This window comes from Rhinolophus hipposideros (genome assembly GCF_964194185.1).
Source record: "Rhinolophus hipposideros genome assembly, chromosome: X".
In the NCBI taxonomy this organism is placed as follows: domain Eukaryota; kingdom Metazoa; phylum Chordata; class Mammalia; order Chiroptera; family Rhinolophidae; genus Rhinolophus; species Rhinolophus hipposideros.
In genome coordinates this window covers 7487698-7511072 of record NC_138046.1, presented here as the reverse complement: position 1 = coordinate 7511072, position 23375 = coordinate 7487698, and the positions used below count along the sequence as shown (strand labels likewise).

Here is a 23375-nt window from a genome sequence, read left to right as displayed (position 1 = left end):
GAGCTCACACGTCTCCCCTGGCACTCTTGGTTCACAGCTCGGCTGGGTCTCAATCCTAGGCTGTAAGCCCGTGGCCCTCTGAATGTGCACGGCATCAGCCTCTGGAGGCCACAGGCTCTCTCTGGGAAGCATGGACCCCCGGCCCTGCGTCCCTATTACTCTGGACTTCAGGAGGCTGGGCCTGGGGACATGTGTTTTGGGTTCCATCTGCTCTGGGCTTGGAATGTGGACACTCACCCCCTCAGCTCTGCATGCCCGTCGCTTCACTGGTAACCTCCACCCTCCATTTTCCTTCCTCTCTTTCTGTGAAGAGCCTGTTAGCCACCTGGGTCGGGCCTCTGCGTCGATTATCTGTGTCCTCATTTTATCTCTTTTCTTTCTATTCTTACAGATTTGTTGCCTCATTTTGTTTTCTACTCTTTCCATTGATCTTTCAACACTTTGGCAAGCATTTTTAACTTCTAAGAGTGTTTGCTTGTTTTTCTCCGCGTTGGTTTTCATTTGGACATGATACAGTAAGTCCTCACTTAATGTCGTCGATAGGTTCTGCGACTCTAAGTGAAACAACGTATAATGAAACCAGTTTTAGCATAGGCTAATGGACAAAACAAAAGTTAAATTCTGACAGCATCTCATCAACATTATAACAAACGGACATTATTCGAGGACCTGCTGTACTGAGTATGGAAAGATCCCTTCACCGAATGACCCATTAGCCCTGCTTTCTATGGTGCTGGCTCCACTATGCTCTGGTGGAGTTGCCCCTTCCCTGCAAGAGCTCTGTGGGTACAGGACAGCAGGGGTAGACAGGGATCAGCCTTTACACCACGGACCCTCAGAGGCCAGAGAAAGGTGGGCTGCACCTGGGCTGGGTTTGCCACTCATTTCAATCATTTTCTTCACAGAAAAGCAGGCTAGGGTCTCACTGGGAGTACCAACCTGTAGAGACCTGTTTTGCTTGCACCCTCTGCTCCTGGCCTACTCGCCACTGTCCCCTTCCCTGGGCTGCCAGCCACACGGCCCCAGAACTGTGGTGATTCCAGCAGGCGGACAGGCTGTCCTGTTGGCTGTGGCTTTCTCCACCCCTTGCATGTGGCAAATGTCTCCCTTCTACTTTCTGGCTTCTAGAAACCTGTTACCGGTGTTGGTGCCGTCAATTCCCCACCTTCCCCTCCTTTGCTCCTAGCACTTACAAGGTTGCTTTGTTTTCAAAATGCATTATTATTTTCACGGCACTGGGGTTTCTGGAAGCCTGGGAAGCAAATGGGGCCTCAGGTCCAACCATTCAAGATGGTGACTGGTGAATGATGATGGGACCAACAAAGCCTGGCTACTCGCAGCCAGATCGGTGGCCCCGTTTCTTATACCGGGAGGGGGGTAGCACAGACACATAGACCTTCCACAGTGGGAGGGCCTGAGGAGGTCGTGGAGACCAAGGCCCTCAGTTTGTCAGGTGGGAACAGGGGAAATGCACAGGCAGTTCCAACTGGCCCTTGGCACAGACCGTTTCTCTGGTGCGTCTATAGCCCCAAAACTGCACTCAAACAATATCAGGAAGCTGTACTGACAAAAACTGAGCCCTCCAAGCGGAAGGCAGCAGCACCCAACAAAGCACAGGTGGAGAGGTGGGGAAGGGCAGGGTTCACACAGCCTAAGCAGAAAGGGTACCTATCTAAAAGGTAAAACTTGCCACCAGTCCTGTGACCACAGGTGAGATGGCAAACAGTGCAGAACACTAATGATCATTATTACATTAATGATAGCGTGGATTGTAAGCTTTTTATTAACAGCAATTATATAGACTGGGGGTGAGAGTCATAGTGACGGTGGTGATTAGGATAAACGTTATGATAAATTTGAAAATGGAGAATTCTGTTGCGGTTCAGTCAGAAACAAGAGGGAACTCTTGACTGACTGGCATACATGTGGCAACCCTGTGTGGCAAGGCCAGGAGCGGGGAGGCCAGCTGCCCGAGGAGAGGGTTGGCTGGAGAGTTCATGCAAAGACGGCCCTCTAAAGGGAGGGCTCAGAGGCTATGTGAGTTAAAGGCACTCCTTGCGGGCACACTGGGGGGGAAATTGTTGTGCAGGCAAATGCTTTAGTGGCTGCTGCCTGAGGCAGTGGATGAAAGTCGGGGCAAACAACAGTTTAAGCAGAAAGTGTAAGACAAGAGACTGGGGAACAAGATGCCCACAAGGGAATCTCGAAGGTGCAGGCGTGCCCTGGGCTCTCCTCTCAGGAGAGACCTGAGAGGGCCCTGAGCCATCAGCTCTGACGGGCCCTGAGGCTCGGAGCAAGCAGGAGGTGAAGGAGAAGGAAGAATCGTCAACTGTGTGACCAAGTGTTAAGGAAAACATGAAGCTACACATCCAAGAAGCTCAAAACACTCCAAATGGGATAAACTCAAAGCAATCCACACCCAGGCATATTCTAATTAAACTGTCAAAAGCCAAAGACCAAGAGAATCCTGAAAACAAGAGCAGAAAAGGGGCTGTACAGGAGGGGGCTCCCATGAGAGCCACAGAGACACGGTATCCCCAAGTCAGGACAGCAGTTAGCTGTAGACAGGAAGAGGCACATGGCAGGTTTCTAGGCTCTGTCTCCACCTGGGTCACGCTTACACAAGTATTCGCTTTAAAATCATTTGAATTGGAATAAAGGGAGTCTGCTGTAGTTGGAAATATCCAATTATTTCATGTTTCTATCCCTATGAGACTCCTCCCTAAAGGCTATATTTCTTATCAAAGAAAGTTTTCTCAATGTGTATGTCCATAATAAAAAAATAAATTTACTCAGGAAAAAAAGGTTTAATTGAAACTAAATTCAGCCACATTTTTGCCCCTATCCAAGAGTAGAAATGTTGGAAGCATCAAATCTAGCACAGATGAGGATACAGAAAAATGTAGACCACTTGGCCTTACAAACAGTCATGAGCCCAGCCTTACCACCATGACCTCAGGAACCCCATCCTAAGGACATAATCTTAATGGAGAACACACTGTATGTCCAAACATAGTCACTGCATCCTTCTTTAAAGATTGACAATGAGGGGGCTACCTAAGTAATCTGAAGACTGCAGAGCAGGACAGAGAAACAGAAATCAGTCTAAACTGCCTAATTCTAACACGGAGAAAACCAATGTCTACATTCTGGTCCATTTCCTACGAGGGGTTCTTCTACAGTGTTTTCCTTTAGAAAGGTGAGGTCATACTGTGTGTTTCCTTTTTACCCTGCATTTTCCCTTCAGCATTCTATAATATGCATTTCTTCATGTCGCCATCACCAACTTTTGAAACAATCAATACTGTCCCACCGTATGATATACCATTATTTACCTGAGCATTACCCAACGGTAAAGCTTTGCCTTGTTCACCTCTTACACTATTATAAATCCTGTGACAGCATTATGAATAATATCAAAAACCTGAAAGTGACCTACAGCTCAGGGATAGAAAATGGCAAGCAAACTGTATCAAACAGCTGACTGGAATAGTGTTTGAAAATTAAAAATGCTACTTCAAGAACATGGGAAAATGCTTATAATAAGGTCCAAGGGAAAAGAACATAATATAAAAGTGTACACATGTTGTGATCACACTTAACTTATACAAAGAAATATACAATGATGAGAGGGAAAAGAACAGAGGAAAAGAGGCCAAAATGTTAACACCGACCATTTCTGGGTCACCAGGTGATGGACTGTGTTTATTTCACCTCTGTACGTCTTTGGGTTACCCTAAATTTCTACAATTAATGTTCTGGTTTTATAACCTGTCAAAAGCATTTTTTTTTTGAGGGAAGGAAAACCTCATACGTTAGAGAAAGAAGTAAGGGGCGAGTCCCACAATGTTCTGCAAATGCTGGTTGAGCTCAGGAGCCCAGGCAGGATGCTGGTGCTCAGCCAAGTGCACTGGGACAGCCCTGCCACAGGCAGTAATGACCACATACCTAGACTCATCACAGAGCTGCTGCTGCCCCAACAGATCTGCTCACTCTGCTGCTGTTTCAGCATCCCCACAGCTTTAGCCGAGGTGTCAGTGACCTCCACCACTACTTCCAACATCTGCGAGGGAAGGAACGAAGGACGGAGGGAGGGAGGGAGGTATGTGGGCACTAAGTCCTGGTGGTCTGACCTACAGAAGACACCTTCTGCTGCCCACCCAGGTTCACACTGAGCATGCGCTTCTCCCTAGGTCCTCAAGCCTGGGGCGTCGTTCATCTCCAAGGATAACCTTGGGTGATGGCAGGATTCCCAGCTTCCTGGAGAGTCACCAAGAAGAGTTCTCCAACCTAACTCCCTTCCTCCTGGCCACACTACTGCATGCCCCATCCCACACTGGGAGCCAAACAAAGCCACTGGCACAGTGGGAAAATGTCCCAGAGTGGGAAATCAATGTGCCAAAATAAAAGGGCCTTTCTGATGGGAGAGGACTGTACCCCAACTCGCCCTGTTGGCAGAGTCGCAAAGGACAGGCTGACCAGGTTTGGAAGGCTAGGAGTCTTTCCATTAAAAAACCAAGATAAACGCTGTGGAAGCACTGAGCCAACGTCAGAATTCCATGTATGGCAACTGTACTTATAATCATAACAAAAGCCGTGTTTAGGGCGGCTCTGGGGGTCTGAAATGTGAAACAACAAAATGAGTAAATATTCACAGTTAGCTCAGCAGCATGAGGCCACCTTTTCGTGTCCATGTGAGCTGGGTCAAGGGCACAGACAAGCAAGTATCTGTGTGGCATAGTTCTTGGTCATACACAAGAACAAATGGGCCATGATACATTCGGGTGTATCGTGAAGACAGAATTAGACCAATATCGGGAAAGAAGCTGGAACAAAATACTCTGCAGCCACTAAGGCCATACTTTAAAGAAATTGGAACGACGTGAAACAGTGCTCACAATAAAAATTTCAGTGGAAGAACAAGGGTGTCATATAGTCAAGTAGGACCCAGTGCAAATAGTGCACAAAGCTCTTCTGGGCCCAGGGCCTTGTATCAGTTAACACCCCCCAGCAGTACAGTGGGGCCTTTGGGGGGGACACCCATGTTAGCCCTCATTCCCACTGTGGCACCAGGAGAAGCTCCTGCTGAAGCCATCCAAGGTCCCTACCAGTGCCACCTGCTCACAGGGAACCTGGGCCAAGCCCTTCCTAGCCCCGTCCCAGGCCTCAAGTCCCTTGCGGGGGGCTGCAGTGGGAGAGGAGAGGGTGCTTCTTACTTGGCTGCATGAAGTCAGAGTCTGGTACACGGCCTGGACGACGGGGCCGCACGGGTGGAGGTCGGGGCCTGGTCGCCGGCAGCACTCACCCAGCTCATCATCATAGACCTGGAGGAAAGCTACGACGAGCTGCTGGAAGTCAGAGATGACCAGGCGCAGCTTCTGGTCCAGGGTGCTGGTGTTGGCCTCGCTCACAGTGACCCCGGGCTTGTTGTGCATGAAGCGCTGCAAAGCCAGAGGCAGAGGGTCCTTTGAGGCTACCCTGCCTGCCCCTGGGGCACCCAGTCCCTTGCCCCCACCCGGAGGCAGGGTCTTCTGGCCACCCCAGGGTTCCACAAACCAGGAGAACTAAGATCAGAGGCAGAAAAGAGCAATTTGGCTTAGAACAAGGCTGCCTGGCTTTCTGGCCTCAGTCCTGCCACTGCCGCCTGTGTGGGCATCAGTTTCCTCTTCCGGAAAATAAGGAAGCCAAGCCAAGGGCTGCTGGGAGGGCCACACACAAGGCAGCACGTGAAAGCCCGGAGCTCCGGGCCTGGCATGCAGCCCGCCCGAGGCCAATCCTTTCCATTCTTCAGGAAGCCTCCCCTCTCCTACCCAGAGCTGGTCTGCCTCTCCCCTTGATGTGGGCTGAGCACCCACCACATTGTAGAACCCATCAGGCCCTGGGCGCACTGCCTCCCTTAAGCTCATTGTAAAGATGGGGCGCCTGAGGCCCCAGGAGCCAGCACCCTCACCTCCGACCGCAGTGCCTGCAGCTTGGCCGCACTCGCCTGCAGCTGCCTGGACAGTTCTACCACCTTCTCCCCCTCTTCGTCCTCCCCTTCCTCCTCCTCCTGCTCTTCGTCGTCCTCCTCCTCCTCCTCCAACTCTGCAGAGAGGCTGGGCCTGCAGGGAGACAAGAGGGGACACTGCCAGCTCTGTGCCGTCGTGGGCCACACTTGGAAGTGTCCCAGGTCACAGAACTACGTGGGGCCGGTACCTCTGCGAGTCATCACCCTGCTCGTCAAGGACGGACTGCGTGTCCAGGGACCACAGGGCACACTCGGGGCTCAGGAGAGTTTGCAGGTGGAAGCTGGAGAAGAGCTCCCCCAGCAGCGCCTCGTTCTTCTCCCTGGTGTCCTCGAAGTACTCCTGCACACTGCAGAGGTGGCCACACTGTCACCGGCCGGAGCATGGCATCTGGGGACTGTGCTGGCATCCTTGCCGAGGTCCCATGCGGGAAACCCAAGAACCGAACAAGCCAGCAGAGGGGCCAAGAGAAGGGGCCTCCTCCAGTCTGTCTGTTTTGGTGGCCGAAGCCAAGCCCCACACCTCCGAGAGTCCGCCACTGACAGGGACATCCCAAGCGCCCCCTCTCCTCGGCGGCTCCAACCCTTTCACCCGGACAGCCTGTAGCCGCCAGAGCAGGCAGTAAAAGCCAGCTAGAGATGCGCCTGGTGGCAGGCCCACAAGTCCAGCAGGCCCCTTGCGCCCCCAGCTCCAGATGGAGGACCAAGGGCTCCTGCCGGCCGTTCTGTGCAGGGCCCACCCCCAGCCTTTACCTGGAGCAGCTGGAGTATCCGATGCCCAGGCTCTGCACTGCTTCCAGCAGCTGGTCCATGAAGTGTAGCTGCTTCTGGGCGCAGGCCCGGCCCTGCACAGGGGAGGCCACATGCACTCACTGGCCAGGCGTGCCAAGTGCCCCCGGCCCACACTCTACCCTGCTGGGCTCAGTGGAAAGGAGGGGCCTGGGCCACCACCCAGCAGCCTTTGGCACTGGCCCAGCCCCGGGTTGCAGTGATGCTTGGGACCACACTGTGGAAGCAGCAAGTGCTGTAGAAACATCTGGGAGTGTGTGCTCACCACACATCCAGCAGTGCGGCTGCTTGGGTGGGCATGCAGAGCGCAGCAGGGCCTGCTGAAAGCAGGACAGAGCCCACAGGGCCCTGATGGTGGCCCATTCCTCAGGAACATGTCCCGGAGGCCTGTCCTCCTTGGCAGATCACCTTCCCCAGCCAGGAATGACCACAGCCAACTGGCACAGCAAGACAGGGCTGCAGAGGTGGCCTGTGCGGATCCCACTCCTCCCAGGGAGAACAAGGACCCGTCCCCCAGCAGCAGCTGACTTAGTCCCCTGCCCTGAAGGTGGCTGCAATTCCCGACAAGCAGCTGTCCATCCAGGAGCTCAAGGCTTCAGCAGCAGAAGTCCTTCCTCCTTCCAGAAAGAGGGAGAGGCTCCCAGCTGCTCCCCAGGACCCATTTACAACCTCAAAGGCCTGGCCTGCCCAGAGAGCCCTGGGAGCAGGGGTGCCGGAAACAAAGCTGGGCCTGCTGCTCCATGTTAGCTCCCCATTGCCCCGCCCCCACACACCTGCTCTGCAGAGAAAAAGCGCCAGAAAGATTCACTCAGCCAGTATCACTGGCAACTTCCTATAAAGCCCTCTAAGAAGCATCTGCACTCAAATGGGTATGGAAGGCACAGGCTGAAGGGAAAGGGCTGAGAGGCTCCTGGTGGCACTTCAGGCCAGGCGGCCCTGGGTTGGGAATAAACCTGGGGACCAGGGCGTGCTCTGCTATCATGCTTGCTGCTCGGCTCCCTGTCCATGAGTGCCAGGCCTCATGGCTGCAGCTGCCTGGCACTCGCCACAGGCTGGCCACACGGACAGCACCAGTGTATCTGGAAGCCTGCGGTGTCTCCATCTGCACACCCTCAGCCTGCCACTGGCTGCTCAGGCGTCATTCTCCCAATCTGCTCCCAGGACACTGAGCCCAAGTGACATACTTGAAGGGCAGCCTGGGAGTAAGAGGTGGGGGTGTGGGACACTGTCTAGACAGAAACATGAGAGCAACTGTCACTCCGGACGTCACAGAGCCTTGACGAGTGGCCAGGGCTGGGACACCCTGCCTGTTATCCCCTCCTCAGCATAAACCGCTCCCACAGCCCCTCCCGATGCCCTGGGCTCTGCCAGCCTGGGGTGTGGCTGGGACTGTGGCACTGACCCCACTGGGCAGTCCCAGCCTGTGTCTCCTCATGAGCTCCCCAGGCCACGGCCCAGCCCCTCTCTAAGACCCGAGTCCCCAGGCTGCACTGCAGCTACCTCGCTGAAGTCCATCCATGGCCTCTAGTGGCCCAGGAGCAGCACTGGGTAGAGGCCTCATCACATCTGTCTCCCCTCTGCTCCCCAACAAGGACACTTGGAAAAGTCTGCAGCGTGAATCCACAAAGCCCCAGACCTCCCCATGCTCCGGGTGGGACTCCCTTCCCAAACACTGCATCAGCAGACCTGGTGGGCCCAGCCTAATCCAGCTGCTTCACCTGCCACAGCCACCTAAGCCAGCACCCGAGTGCCTGGCCACAGCTGCAGCCGTCTCCTTCACACCACGACCATAGCCATCTGTGCGACTCAACACCAACTCTCTAGTGGCCACCCACCTCATTAAGAAGTGGACCTGAAGGCCTCCCCAGGCCTACCAAGTCCCACATGGCCCGCCCCCCAGCTCTACTGCAGTCAAAGCAGCCTGCTGGCTGTTTCTGGAATAGGCCGAGCACACGCCACCTCAGGGCGGTTCTCTGACTCTTCTTGAGCCTGGAGCACTCCTCTCGCAGATACGCTCTTTTCCTTCAGCTACACTGCTATTTTTTATTGAGATAGAATGCACTCACCACGAATTCACCCTTTTGAAGTGCATAGTTCAGTGGTGGTTAGGACAGTTCCAGCTGTGCGGTCATCACCGCAATGTAAGTCCAGAACATTTCCAGCACCCCAAAAGAAACCCCATCCGACCCCACTGCAGTCACTTCCCATCCACCCCAGCCCCTGGCACCCCCAGATTCCGTCTCTACAGATTTGCCTCTTCTGGACACTGCATATCAGTGGGATCATACACTGTCAGTGGGATCATACACTGTGTGAGCTGCTCACTCAGCAGAATGGTCTCGAGGCTCATCCACATTGTAGCACGTATTGGTCATTTATTATTGCTAATTAATTTATCTATTCATCAGTTAATGGCAACTTGGGTTCTTCCTTTTGGCTATTAATACCAGTACTTCCTGCTGACGTGCAAGTTTTTGTGTGGACATAAGTCTTCAGTTCTCTCGGCCCTACTGCTAGGAATGGAATTGCTGGGTTATGTGGTAACTCTAGGTTTATCCTTTTGCGGAACCGCCAGTCAGTCTTCCACAGCGGCTGCACCATTTTCCATCCCCACCAGCAGTGCATGAGGGGTCCAGCTTCTCCACATCCTCGCCAATGCTTGCTATTTCCTTTTTTTTAAAAAAATTAAAGCCACCCTAGTGTGTGTGAAGTGGGATCTCATTGAGGTTTTAATTTGCATTTCCCTGATGACTAATGATGGGGAGCATGTTTTCATGTACGTATTGGCCATTTGTGTATCTTCTTTGGAGAAATGTCTATTCAGATCCTTTGCCCATTTTTGACTTGTGTTATTTGTCTTTTTATTATTGGTCTTTATAGATTCTGGCTACTAGACCCTTATCAGATATGTGATCGATAAAGATTCTAATTCAGCGGATTCTCTTCACTTTCTCGTTGTCCCTTTGAGCACCAAAGTGCTTCATTTTAATAGTCCAATTGGTCTATTTTTCTTTTGTTGCTTGTGCTTTTGGTATCAGAATGATGACTTTTTAAAAATATTGTTACCACCCCACGGATTTAAATATACATGAAGGGCCTCGGTCTACTACAGTCACTGTCCTTACGACGTGTGCCTTATCCCCACAATGTCCCCTATTTGGCCAGTGAGGACCTCTGTTCCTAGCTGGCTTCTGAGTCCTTCGGACGTGACTCTAAGTCTTGCTTGCTCTCTCTGGTGTGACAAGGTGTTTCTCACTCAGCTGGTACGTTTCCTGCCCCAGGCCTGTGTTACAACTGCGGTGTCATTGTTCTTGGCCTTTTCAGGGGACAAAGCAAGGAAATGCATACACACACATACGTCACACACGTCACACACATTCCCAATTCCCATTCCGGACTACAGCGTTTGACCAAACCTAACGACCTTATACCTGAATCTCTCTTCTCCCACGCACCGACTCCCAACACCCCTTAAAGCCAACGCAAAATATTCTTTTGCTTTTATTTTTTATTCCATAAAATGGAATGAAGTATTGATCCATGCTCCAACATGGATGACCCTTGAAAATAATGTGCTAAGTGAAGTAGCCAGTCACACAAGTCCATATATTGTATAGCCCATTGATAGGAAATAGAGACAGCAGCGTGGTGGGTACCAGGGCCTGTGGGTAATGGAGAGAAGCTGCTTAATGGGCACGGATCTCTTAGGGTGATGAAAATGTTCTAGAACTCGATAGAGGTGATGGCTGCACGACATTAGGAGTGTACTGAATGCTACTGAATTGTCTGTTTTAAAATGGCTTAAAAATTGGGTGCAGAGTTTCAGTTTGGGAAGATGGAAAGAATTCTGGGGATAGTGGGGATGGTCACACAAAAATGTGAACGTACTTAATGCCACTGACTGTACACTTAAAATGGTTCAGATGGTAAATTCTATGTTATTTATATTTTACAACAATAAAACAATCTTTTTTAAAAACAAGAGTAGAGCCCCTTTAGGGCCTGCTAGTAAATTTTTCAAAAATGGTCAAAATTGTAAATTTTATGCTATGTGCATTTTACCACAATAAAAACACGTTTTTTAATTAAGGGAAAGGGTACAGTTCTGAGTAAGATGGGGAGAATACATGCCATCTTCCTCTCCCATAGAATATCCACCTCTCAGAAAGGGACAGAATGCACGTGGCTGGTGTCTGTGGCCTCGGAGGGGTAAACGCCAGCAGGCGTGCCAGGGAGGCACAGTAGCCAGCGTTACCATTCCGACTGGTGGTGACTTACGGTGTTCTCTCCTCACTCTCATGGTGATACAGACGGAGAGCCTTTTTTCTCCCCCTCTTCTTTGTTCTCTCAGCCCCCAGACCCCAGGCAATATCATGGAGGGGGTGGCAGCAGGAACAAAGATGGCTGGCACCGGAAAACTGCAGGAGCCAACACTCCAAGGGCAGGGTATCTTCCTCTCCGTTCAGTACAGCTATGGAGCCAAATCCTGTCACCCCTTATTCCTCTCTGTCCTCCCACTGCTGTGGTACCATCAAGGAAGTGAGAGATTCATGGCCAGAGGACAGAAAAGATGAGCCTCTTCCCCCAGGAACCAGGTAATATCAAAGAGATGACAGGGAGGGAAGAGCTCAGGAAAGTGACCCCACAAATCTGTTCAGGAATGCCTGGGCTTACCCCACCCCCAGCCCCCACACACATCCGATGAAGGGGTGGATCTGCTTTTGATGCGCATACAGAAGACTGGATTACTAAGCCCATGGAGAAACCAACACCCAGGTAGGTCCCAGGCCAACCACCAGGTGGTGCACATGCAGAACAGACCCAAATAGCGTAAAGGCTATGGAAATTGAGCTAACACTGGGACCACCGGCCAGAGAAGAGAGCAGAACAAGAAGTTTAAAACTAACCAGGTTAAGTGCCTGCTAAAACACAAATATGAACATTCTCCATAAAATTTAACAAGACCCAGGGAGGCTGGATGACTCAATTGGTTAGAGCGTGAACTCTTAACAACAAGGTTGCCAGTTCAATTCCCACATGGACCAGTGAACTGCGCCCTCCACAACTAGATTAAAAACAACAGCTTGAGTTTGGAGCTGAGCCACCAATGACTGGTTGGCTCAGTGGTCAGAGTGGTGCTCAACACCAAGGTCGCAGGTTCGATTCCCACATGGGCCAGTGAGCTGCGCCCCTCCCCCACAACTAGATTGAAAAAATGACTTGACATCCTGGAAAAACACACTGTTCCCCAATATTTCCCAATTAAAAACAAATGTAACAAGACCCAGAGTCAAACTAATAGTCAAAATGTCCAGAATGCCATCCAAAATTACTGGGAATGTGAAGAAAACCACGAAAATCTCAACTTGCATGAGAAAAGACAATCAACAGACATCAATGGCAAGATGGCACAGATGCTGGAATAACCTGAGAAATTTAAGCAGTCATTATAAAAATGCTGAATAGGTAATCATGAATACCCTTGAAACAAAAGTTAAAATAGAAAGCATCAGGAAAGAAACAGAAAATATCTTTTAAAAACACAGAAACTTTAGAACAGAAAAAGAGAAGAGAAAAATGGAAATTAAAAACTCACTGATAGGCTCAACAGTAAAACGGAGGGAACAGAGGAAAGAGTCAGTGAACTTGTAAACATTAACAGAAACTATGCAGTGTGAGCAACAGAGAGAAAACCTCCCAAGTTTGGTGAAAGATTTGTGAAGTTGGGTTCAACATGACAAACTCAAAGAAATCGTCCCACAAACACATAATCAGATTGCTGAAAACAAATCAAGAAAAAGTTTTTTGAAGTAGCAGGAGAAAAACAATGCATGACCTACGAGGTGAAAATGATTCAAATGACTGTAGATTTCTCATCAGAACCTGTGGAAAAAGAAGAACTGCCAGCCCCAAACTCTGCATCCAGTGAAAAATCCATCAAGAATGAAAGGGAACTATACATACTCAAATAAAAAGAAATCTAAGAGAATATGGACCCAGCAGACCACTTCTAAAAGAACCGCTGAAGGCAGTTATTTAGACAGAAGTGAAATAATACCAAAAGGAAACTTGTAACATCACAAATGAAGACTAAAATAAAGGACAAAACTCCATGATCATCTCAATAGATGCAGACAAAGCCTTTACAAAATTCAACACTCTTTCATGATAAAAACTTAACAATATAGGAATAGAAGGGAACATCCTCAACTTGATAAAGGACATCTATAAAAAAAAAAGCCAACCACTAACATCATACTCAATGGCGAAGATCAGATGCTTTCCCCCTAAAATCAGGAACAAGACAAGGCGGTCCACTCTTGCCACTTCTATTCAACATTGTACTGGAGGTGCTAGCCAGAGCAATTAAACAATACAAAGAAATAAAAAAGCATCCAAATTGGAAAGACAGATGTAAACCTATCTCTATTTGCAAATGACATGATCTTGTATATAGAAAATCCTAAGTAATCTACTTAAAAAACTATTCGAACTAATAAGCAAGTTTAGCAAGATAGCAGGATACAAGAGCAATATGCAAAATCAATTGTATTTCCACACATTAGCAATAAACAATACAAAAATGAAATGAAAACAATTCCATCTGTAACAGCATCATAAAGAATAAACTACTTAGGAATAAATTTAACAAAAGAAGTATAAGACTTATACACTGAAAACTACAAAACACCTTTGAAAGAAATTCAAGAAAATCTAACTAAATGGAAAGACAACCCATGTTCATGAATAGGGAGACTTAATATAGTTGATGAAAATACTCCCCGAAAAGATCAGTGCAGCATCAGTGCAATTTCCATCAAAATCCCGGTTGGCTTTTTTGCAGAAACTGACAAGTTGATTCTAAAATTCATATGTAAATTCAAAACCCCTAATAGTCAAAATAATCTTTAAAAAGAGCAAAGTTGGAGGAGTCACAGCGTACAACTTACTATAAAGCTACAGTAATCAAGACAGTGTGGTACTGCCATGAGGACAGACATATAGATCAATGGAGTAGAATGGAGAATCCAGAAATAAAGCCTCACATTTACAGTTAATTTTCAACAAGATGCCAAGACAATCCAATGAGGAAAAAACAGTGTTTTCAATCAATGGTACTGGGACAACTGGACATCCACACGCAGAAGAATGAAGTTGTACACATCCAGTTGACAATGGATTCTTAAATATGACACCAAAAACACAAGCAACAAAAGAAACAGTAAATAATTTGGACTTTATCCATACATAAAACTTACACCATACATAAAACTAACTCAAAATGGATCAAGACCTATATATAAGAGCTAATAGTATAAAACTCTTAGAAAAAAACACAGGTGTCAGTCTTCATGACTTTGGATTTGACAATGGATTCTTAAATATGACACCAAAAACACAAGCAACAAAAGAAACAGTAAATAATTTGGACTTTATCAAAACTAAAAACTTTTGTGCCCCAAAGGACACATCAAGAAAGTGGGGGGAAAAATCCAAAGAATGGCAGAAAATATTTGTAAATCAAACATCTGATGTGACTTGTACCCAGAATATATAAAGAATTCTTACAACTAACTCAACAAAAAGGTAAATAACCCAACTAAAAAGTGGGCAAAAGAACTAAATACAGACATTTCTCCAAAAACGATATATAAATGGCCAATAAGCACATGAAAAGATGCTCAACATCATTAGTCATTAGGGAAACACAAATTAAAACCTCCATGAGATAGCCTTTCACACTTACAAGGATAGCTTGAACCAAAAAGATGGGCAATAACAAGTGCTGGTGAGGATGTGGACAAATTGGAACCCTCACACGTTGCTGGTGAGAATGTAAAATGGTGAAGCTGCTTTGGAAAACAGTTTGGCGGTGCCTCAAAAAGTTAAACAGAGTTACTGCATGACCCAGTGACTCCACTCCCAGTTATACACCCAAGAGAACTGAAAACATGTCTTCAGTCAAAAACGTACACAGGAACCTTCATAGATAGCAACATTATTTATAATAGCCCAAGTGTGGCAATAATTATTTCAATTTTTTTTCAATGTTAAGGGTCAGGGACAGGATTTGTTTGATTGGGGGGTGACTGATGGAGGGGGATTTCTTTGACTGATTCGGGTGTGACTGATGGATGGAGGGCCGCCTCTGTAGAGAAGCCTGCGACGGGCAGCACATGGGGAAAGTGCACGGGCTCAGGAGCCCAGAGCCTGGGTTTGAGGCCAGACTGTCACTGGGTGGCCTGGAGTGAGTTGTTTGTCAGCTCCCCTGTGACGTGGGGCTGAGACAAGTACTACTGCCTAGGGTGGGTGTGGCAACTACTGGCATGTAAAGTGTGTATGAAGTCATCCATCGAGGACAGGATGCACTCTGTCCCTTTGATCATCAGAAGCCTGAGATCCACCTCGGCCTCCTCAGCGACCCCCCCCTCAGCCCTCGGGATGGCTGGGGTCTACTCAAGGGAATCCTATGGGTTCCTGCTCCGGAAGGCTAGGGAGCGGGGGCGAAGGTGTATGGGGACTGAGAGGGCCCCCTCTTACCTTCAGGAGCTCGTGGTCATGCAGCCCACACAGCATCAGCTCGTGGCCTAGTTTCACCATCTCTGCGGGAACACCAGGACCTTGTTACTGCACATGCCCACGCAGGCAGGAGCGGACACCGCGTACTCACGGGGGGCACAGACATGCCGATTCCCAGCAGGTCGCTGGTGAGGCTATCCCTGCTCCAGTGTCGGCAGGCCCAGTGCCCACAAGCCTGGGCTGGGCCTGAAAGACTGGGGGATAAGGCAGCACGTGGACCACACAGGACTGCCTCTTGCTGCGTGACCTGCACCCAGTCACTGCCCCCTCTGGGCATCAGTTTCCTCGCCTAAAAATAAGGGATCCCATCCAGTGCTCTTCCGTATAGGGAACTCCGGCTTCTAGCAGAAGCCAGCCAGCTGTTTGAGGAGCCAACAGAGTTCGGGGAACCTTCCAAACACGCCGTGTGCTGCCCTCTCAGAGACCTCACCAGGCCAAAGCAAAAGGAATCATCGTTCACATTTGTCAGTTTCCTACAGTATCTTTTCATCTTGCCAGCAACCTTAGGAGGTGGGCCTTAGCTCCATTTTACAGACTGGGAAACTGAGTCCAAGATGCCCTGGGCACTTTATGAAGAACTACCTGGTACAGAGAAGTCCAGGACCTGGAGCCAGAAAGCCTGGGGCCACTGCCAGCTCCACACCCACCACCTGGCAAGGACCGTCTCCAACCCCCCACGTGCCTCAGTGGCAAAACAGGCATGATTCTGGCATCCGATTTGGAAAGTTTGGTGCAAGAAGCAAGCGGCACACCTATGTGAAAGCATTAGTAATCCTGGAATGCTGTCCAAATGCCAGTTATACCCCCAAGCAGACCTGTTCCACCCATAGCCCTTAACCCAAAGTTCTCGTGTCCTCCCTGGCCTCTGTCTTACTTAGCCCACATCCAAGCCTCAGGTAGTCCGACCGACCCACCCTTCACTATAAATCCAGGATCTGGGCAGCACCCCCCTTTCACCGCTCCCCATCTTTAGCCTGGATCATTGCAAGAGCCTCCCAATGGTTTCCCTGCCTCTTCTCTGGCCTCCCGTTCTCAGCCCAGCAGCCCAAGGGACCCTGGGAAACCCAAAGTCAGGTTGCAGCCTTCCTCTGAGTAAAAGCGAACATCGGTTCTGGCCTACAAGGCCTGGCCCCATCTGGCCATCGCCCCTCTGACCTCATTCCATCACTCTCCCCTTGCTCTCCACTCCACACCAGCCTCTTCACTGTTCATAGCTGCCAGGCACACACAAGCCTACCTCACGCCTTTTGCACTTGCTGTTCTCTTGCCCTGAACACTATTCTTCCTGATATCTGCCTGGCTCTTCCTCCCTTCCTGCAAGTGTCTGTTTAAGAGAGAGACCATCCCCGGACATCTTATGTCAACCACGCCACCCTTCTCCCAACCCACTCAGGTACCACTTTGCCCTCACCTGGCTTAGTTTATGGCGCCTATCATTGTCCATACACTGAGAATCTCGCTGCCTTCTTTGTTTATCACCTGTCTCTCCCAGCTAGCACCTAAGCACCGTGACAGTAGTACAATTCCCTGCCGCACTGCCAGCACCTAAAACAGTGTGGGGTACATAGTAGGTGCTCCATAAATACTTGTCAGATGAATGTGGTTCTAACCCCCCTACTTGTCTTGGTTTCTCCCACTTACACTCCTTGACAAGCACTCACGTCTACCACCTGCTCTGACACTCAGCGCACTCCCACAAGGTGGGCAAGGCACTTTATAGAAGAAGAAACTGAAGCTGGGAATGACAAGGCCAAGGCTGTGGTTGGGCTGAGGGCCAGGGTTGGCACCTGTGCGTGCATGTGCATTAGAGAATTCAGGTGTGGTCTGATGACCAGGCATACTTGGCTTGGACATGGTCCCATCAGTAGGAGAGCGTCAGACATAACAGCACTGAGGAGAAGGGCAGTCCACTCCTGTGCAGCCTGGGCCTGCCCACAGGCCAGGCCTGCGGGCTCCAAGATACAACGCCCTGTTCTTCTGACAACTGTCCCCAGATTATTCATTTGGCAGCGCGAGCGGAGGCATGGATCAGGATTCCAGGGTCCAGTTTACCCACTCTGGAGTAGTTGGGCCAAACGCAGACCCGTGGAAATGTTTACTTCTAGAAGCACCATTGTGAAGGTGAAGAGTTTGCTACCATCTGGAAGACTGCCATTTGCTCCCCTTTACCTAATAATGTTCATTACTGGGTTAAGGACAGTTTCTGCCAAAAAAGGATTGCAAAGAAGTGACTACAAGACAAGCCCCTGTGGAGAGCTGCCTGGTGTGCTCCTAGGAACACCAGGTATAGCGTGCACATGCACACACCAGGGAAACGGGGACAGAACCACCAGTGGCATCCGTGAAAACCACTATCTCTGCCCACAGTGCCTCGGGGGACAGGCTGGCAGGGCAGCAGACTCTTGGTCTTATTCACATGCCCCTATGAAACTAACTCCCCCATTCACCACACCAGTGGGGGAAGGAGCCTGATTCTAGAAGTTTCTAGCAACATGCAGACGAAAACACCAGTCCAATGGGAAATTCACAACTCGCTAAAAAGGTCATGCACAAGCCCAGAATTGTCCAGAATCCACCATCCAACTCCAAACTCCCCTAGCACAGACCCACCTTGGATCTTCACCTCGGCTGGAGTCCCCTTCAGTAAGCTGAACCTGTCCTGGCACGAGGGACAGACCCTGCAGGGAAAGGGAAAGAGCAAAACCAGTCAGGGCTGAGCAGGCCAGAGGCCCCCTCACGAGCCCTCCTTACACACATTCATTCTCTCTCTCTCTCTCTCTCTCTCTCTCTCTCTCTCTCTCTCTCTCTCTCAAAAGTGAATTACTCGTGCATGTGCTAAACGCCATTGAAATGTTCATTTTAAATTGGGTAATTTTATGTGATGTGAATTTCAACTCCATAAATTATCAGGGGGGAAAAAAAAACAAAAACCAAAGTATTTCTGAAACTTTACCTCAGAAATATGAATTTGAAACAAATGAAAATTCTCCCAATATAAAAGCAAACTGTCCAACAGGACAAAACAGAATTCCTCAGAGCTCTAGCTCTTTCTCAGAAGGAAGCAAGGGACCAGCTTTTCCTGAAATCATGGCGCAGGTTTGTTTGATGTCCAAGGACAGTCCTTCCTGCTCGGGTGTCCTTGTGGGTCGCCTGGGTTCTCCTCCCTTGCCTCTCTGAGCCTCATCCCGCGATGCCTATGGCTGATGTCACCGCCCTTGCTCCCGCCACCTCGGCATTCCTCCATCACAGTGGGACCTGGGCATTGTCCTTCCAATGGGCTCTCGCCCCCCCAGACTGCAGGCTTGCCGAAGCCAGGAGCTGGCTCTCTGTCCCGTATTTCTGGGGCCTAACATGGGAGCTAGCACAAAAAAGGTGGCCACTGAGCATTAACAAATGAGGGACCATGGCCTCTTGCCGTGGAATAATCTGCCATTCGTAAATGTCCACACTTAGCTCTTTCAGCAGAGGGACATTTTCTGTTTTAAAAAAAGTATAAATCAGACGGGGGTTATGCTCCTCCAGTTCACAGCTTCAAGCCATTTGGGGGCTCCTAGTGTTCTGAGGGCTGGGTCACATTCCTGGTATCCTGGGTAGGGAGACAGCAATCCCAGCTGCCCCCCCTGGCCTGGAGGAGCTATCGCCTTGACAACACCACACAGATAAATGGAACAGTGGCCAGTCATAAGCGTCTCACCTTAAGACACTGAGCTGACGGGCAGACCCCTTTCCAGACTGCATCCAAAGGCAGTAAGGGCTGCAGAACCCTGGCAGGCTTTACAAGTGACACCCAGCTCAGGCCTCCCACTGGGTCCCCTCTGTGAGGGCGCACAGTCTGGGCTCCAGCTGCTGAGGCCCACATCTGCTTGCCAGGGAACCCTAGGAGCTGGCCACCATAAAAACAAAAGGCTCTTTCCACCAGATGGTGGGGCCTGGGACCCCACCCTGCCATCGAGGTCCCTAGGGACCTGCGCCTCAGTGTGGTGAGAAGGCACAGTGGCTGTTCCATGGAGAGGGTCACACCTGCCCTGACCATGCTGGGGCCCTGGGAGCTAGCAGGGCCATGCCAGACCTAGGCCTCAGGCCCCAAGCCGCAGGGCTACAGTAGAGAGGGCACTGGACCCAATGTGCCATCTGTCTTCATGACTCATTAAGGCAACCTCCTGTTCTGCCAAAGAAAGCGGGGGCAGAAGGGGCAGGAGGAGAAGGAGCTCCACCATGTGAAATGCTAGGAGGCTGGCCCCCGGGCCTGCTTGCTGGGCACTGTTCCCACTCACAAAGCCCCAAGCAGTGGAGAGTACTGGGCGACCCATCGGCCTGGACTACCACAAAAACACTTCCAACACACTGAAGAACAAACCCATAGAAGCCTAAGTGACCTCGCTCAGAAAGGCCTTTCACTCAAGTTCATTTTCCTGGAGCAGTAGGGAGGGGGGCCGTAAAAGCAAGTACAATTCTTTAAGAGACAAAGAACCCGTGTGCCTTGAACTCAGCCATCCAGGGGACCCTGTGGTTCTGTCCCCCCCGCTGCACTGAGGGCCAGCACGGCACATGGGCCACCAAGAGCCACCCAGCCAACACTGGGTACAGTTTCCAGGTTCTGCCCAAACAGGGGTAAACAACATGGCCTTGAACAAGAGCTGAAATGTTGAAGCCACATGCAAAGAAAGCCACCATGAACGTGGGGGGAACTGAACGCTGTCCAAGCCTCCTTTGGGCCCTTGAAAAGCCTATGGCACTTTTGCCAGCTCGGGGTCATAAAAAGGATTCAGCTTCTTGTATTTAAAAAAGTACGAAAAGCATTGAGGAACGCAGTATAGACTATCTCCCATCGCTCTCTGGCCAGCAGGGTGGCCCAGTCCCCCACTTTCACCTGGGCTCCCTCCCACAAGAGCGACCACTGTAGACGTGGCTTTGGCCTCCCTCATCCTGGCAGCACCCTCTCGAGACCCCTGCGCTAGCCCAGGCCATCCCCAGTACTCTCCTCCCAGGTTCCTTGACCACTCATTGGTTCCTCCAGGGCTGGCAGTGGCTGTCACGGAAGCCATCTGCCATTCCGAGCCAGCGTCCTCCCATCTTTTCCTGAGGCTGTTGTAACATCTTCCATATTGGTCTCCCTGCCTCTGGCCTCTCCCCTCCAAACGCATCTGCCACACAACCCCCCGAGTCACTCTGCCAACCTGCCAATTTCAGTATATTGCTCCCCTAGTCTCATGCTCTTCTTGCCCAGAGCACAAAGTTCAAAGGCCTTCATGTGGCTTACAAGGCTCCACATGAGCTGCCCTGAGCTGCCATTCAGGCCCCTGCTGCCTGCCTCTCCCTCCCACACCTCGACTCCCTGCTCCTGTCGAAATGAGCACCTACCATTACCTATCCCCTCCCAGATCAAATGCCACCTCCTCCCTGCCAGTGTCCACAGCACTCCAACTGCAGAAGTGTGCCCATCACTGGGATTCGTGCCTTGGCCTTTTGTGGCCACTAAAGCCCCAGATTCTTGAGGACACCCATCCGTGTCTGAGGCGCCTGGAAGGGCAGAGGTGTGCATGTGTCCGTGCAATTGCATGTCGGTACAACACTATGCTGTGGCCTGGGGCTAATGACGGAGTCCCACCCGGTACCTGCCCTCCAGCAGCTCCTAGTGCTTTGGAGAGCCACACAGGACAGACAGCAGGCCAAGACAGAACCAACGGGCTGAGGGCTCTGGCAGGAGTGTGCTTAGAGGTTGTGGGTGTCACTTCATAAACTACATAAATGTCTAACCACTATGCTGTACACCTGAAACTAATATTGAATGTCAACTGCCATTGAAAAATTTGTCAAAAAATTAAAAATATTCACCTATGACATTTAAAAAACGAAATAAAAGGTTGCAGGTGTCCAGGGTAAGAGGAATACATTTTGTCCTGAGACCTAGGGACTTTTTTAAAAGATGTGACGTGTGAGCTGGGTCTTTGAGGGCTGTATCGGAGTATGTGCAACATGCAGAGACCTGAAGGGTATTTCCATGAGGGAGAACAAGGTCGGTGAGAGCAAAAGGTTAGGAGAGCACTGGTGTGCAGAGGCCTGGGGTGGGGCTGGGGAAGGGCCTGGAAAGCAGCAGGAGAGGTTCAAACATGAAAATGCCTTGTTCTTCCTCCTGGCCATCCCTAGGACACCCAGCCCAGGGCCAGGCCTGCTGATATCCTGTGACCTGGCAGGCACACCAGCTGGATGCAGGCTAGACCCCTGCTACTCCACCACCTGGCTCCTGCCTAGGCACCTCCCTCAGCCCAAAAGCCTGGATCTTTCCCCTTGCCATCTGGGAAGGCTTTGCTCCCTTGCAGTGTCAGGCACATACACCAGGCCTCACCCTGACCTGAAGGACTGGAAAATGGGGGTCTTGGCCCTGCTTGTCACTCCTCATGGCAAGACCCAAGACAGTTACGACTCCAGCCTGACCCTTAGCTTCCCAGTCTGAAAATGAAAGGACTGAAGTAGATCATTTCTCAGGCCCCTGCCAGCTCTGAAACCAGTAGTTAAAGCAAGAAAAATGTTCAGAAGCCAAGTTCAGCACTTCAGCCAGGTGGCGAACACTCCAAAAAGCACTGGTAGGGGGCACTTTCACCCCAATTGAACCATGGCTCCATAGCTGGCACTTCTTACCTTAGCAGCTGCTCTCACAGTGACCTGGGGTATGGTATGTCTGGGAGGACAGCTACTTATAACAAACCCCATCTCACCCAGCTGGATTGAGTGGTGCCCAGTGTGCCCTGGAAGTGGGGGAGGAAGAAACAACTCCATTACCGTATACACATCCATTCCAGGATTTCCAAGCGGTACTTCGAGGGGCTACACAGCAGTTCCTGAATGGTCTTTGGTTCTGTGATATAAAGACCTTCGAGGAAGGGGCAGTTGAGGTCCTAAGCAAGGCAAGGGAAAGCCAGGAAGCTTTAGAAAGCCAGAATTACTGAAGGGCTGCAATGCATTTCTGCGCTCGCTCGTGCCCTTGGTGCTCCTTCACAGACGTTTACTGCAGCCAGGCACACACCAGACTTGCTAGAGGGCACGCACGCTGCCCACCCCCACCGTGTACGCCCGGCAGCCCGCAGCACCCTCCTTCCATCGTGCCCAGGCCTAAATTCCCCTCATTCTCAGCCCCCATCTCCGGCAGCCTACCACCCCACCTCCTCTAAGTATGCTCCCTCTGGGCTCGCGTAACAGTTTTGTCATCTAGTAGCATGTAAGGGCTTTAGCGAGATTCCGAGATGCCGATGGAAGCTCCCGGCTATGGGACCAAAGGAACAGGGGGAATGAGGGCCGACAGGACGTCCCTGGAGGGAAGGAGAGGGGAGGGGACGGGAGGGGAGGGGCGAGAAGAGGAGGGACCGGGCTGCAGGCAAGCGGGATCCGGGACTTCTACCCAACCGAGTGCGGCGGTCTTTCTCACTACTGCCACCACTGGCCCGTGACAGGGATCACAGGCTCTGCCCGCCTGTCTCCCCTGGACCCCGTGAGCTCCTTCCCATCTCTGCACTTGCTTCGCACGCCCAGTTAGGTCTTGCAGAGTTCCAGGACACAAAAGTTAAGGTGCGGCACACGCGCAGCGTAGGCCCAAACCACCAGGCACGGGCCGTGGAAACAGCAAGAACGAAAGCCCGGGGCCGCCACAGGAGCAAAGATGGACACCCCACAAGCTACCCCCTGCAGCGGGACACAGGGCGCAGCCGCGAACGGAGATCCCGGCGGTTCCGCCAGAGGCCCTGCCTTGCCCGCCGCCCGGCCCCACCGCCCCGGATGGCTCCCTGGGTCCGCAGCACCTTCAGCTTCGCGAACACCTCTACGGCCGCTTTGAACACGCTGTCGTCCTCTTCGTCCTCGTAGCCGCTGCTATCTCCAGCCCCTAGCCCGGCCATGTTTCGCGCTTGGAGCCGCGCCCCACCCATGCCCCAGGCTCACTGGCCGGCCCAGCTGCCAATCACGTGCCAGCTACAGGCTCCTGCCGCCTACACCAAGGAGGAGGAGGGGC

The 23375-nt window shown here is 50.9% G+C and overlaps 1 protein-coding gene across 1 annotated transcript in view; it reads right to left on the bottom strand.

Annotated features, from left to right (window-relative positions):
- The window catches only part of HAUS7 (HAUS augmin like complex subunit 7), a gene marked incomplete at its 3' end in the record, with an annotated part of 24937 nt that extends 1562 nt beyond the window's left edge, over positions 1 to 23375 (bottom strand). Inside the window, 9 exon segments of the mRNA XM_081042275.1 lie at positions 3949 to 4063; positions 5217 to 5441; positions 5951 to 6101; positions 6196 to 6354; positions 6758 to 6849; positions 15335 to 15396; positions 17984 to 18051; positions 22154 to 22269; positions 23167 to 23375. Of these exon segments, the coding sequence (XP_080898401.1) occupies positions 3949 to 4063; positions 5217 to 5441; positions 5951 to 6101; positions 6196 to 6354; positions 6758 to 6849; positions 15335 to 15396; positions 17984 to 18051; positions 22154 to 22269; positions 23167 to 23292 (1114 nt within the window). The 5' untranslated portion in view covers positions 23293 to 23375.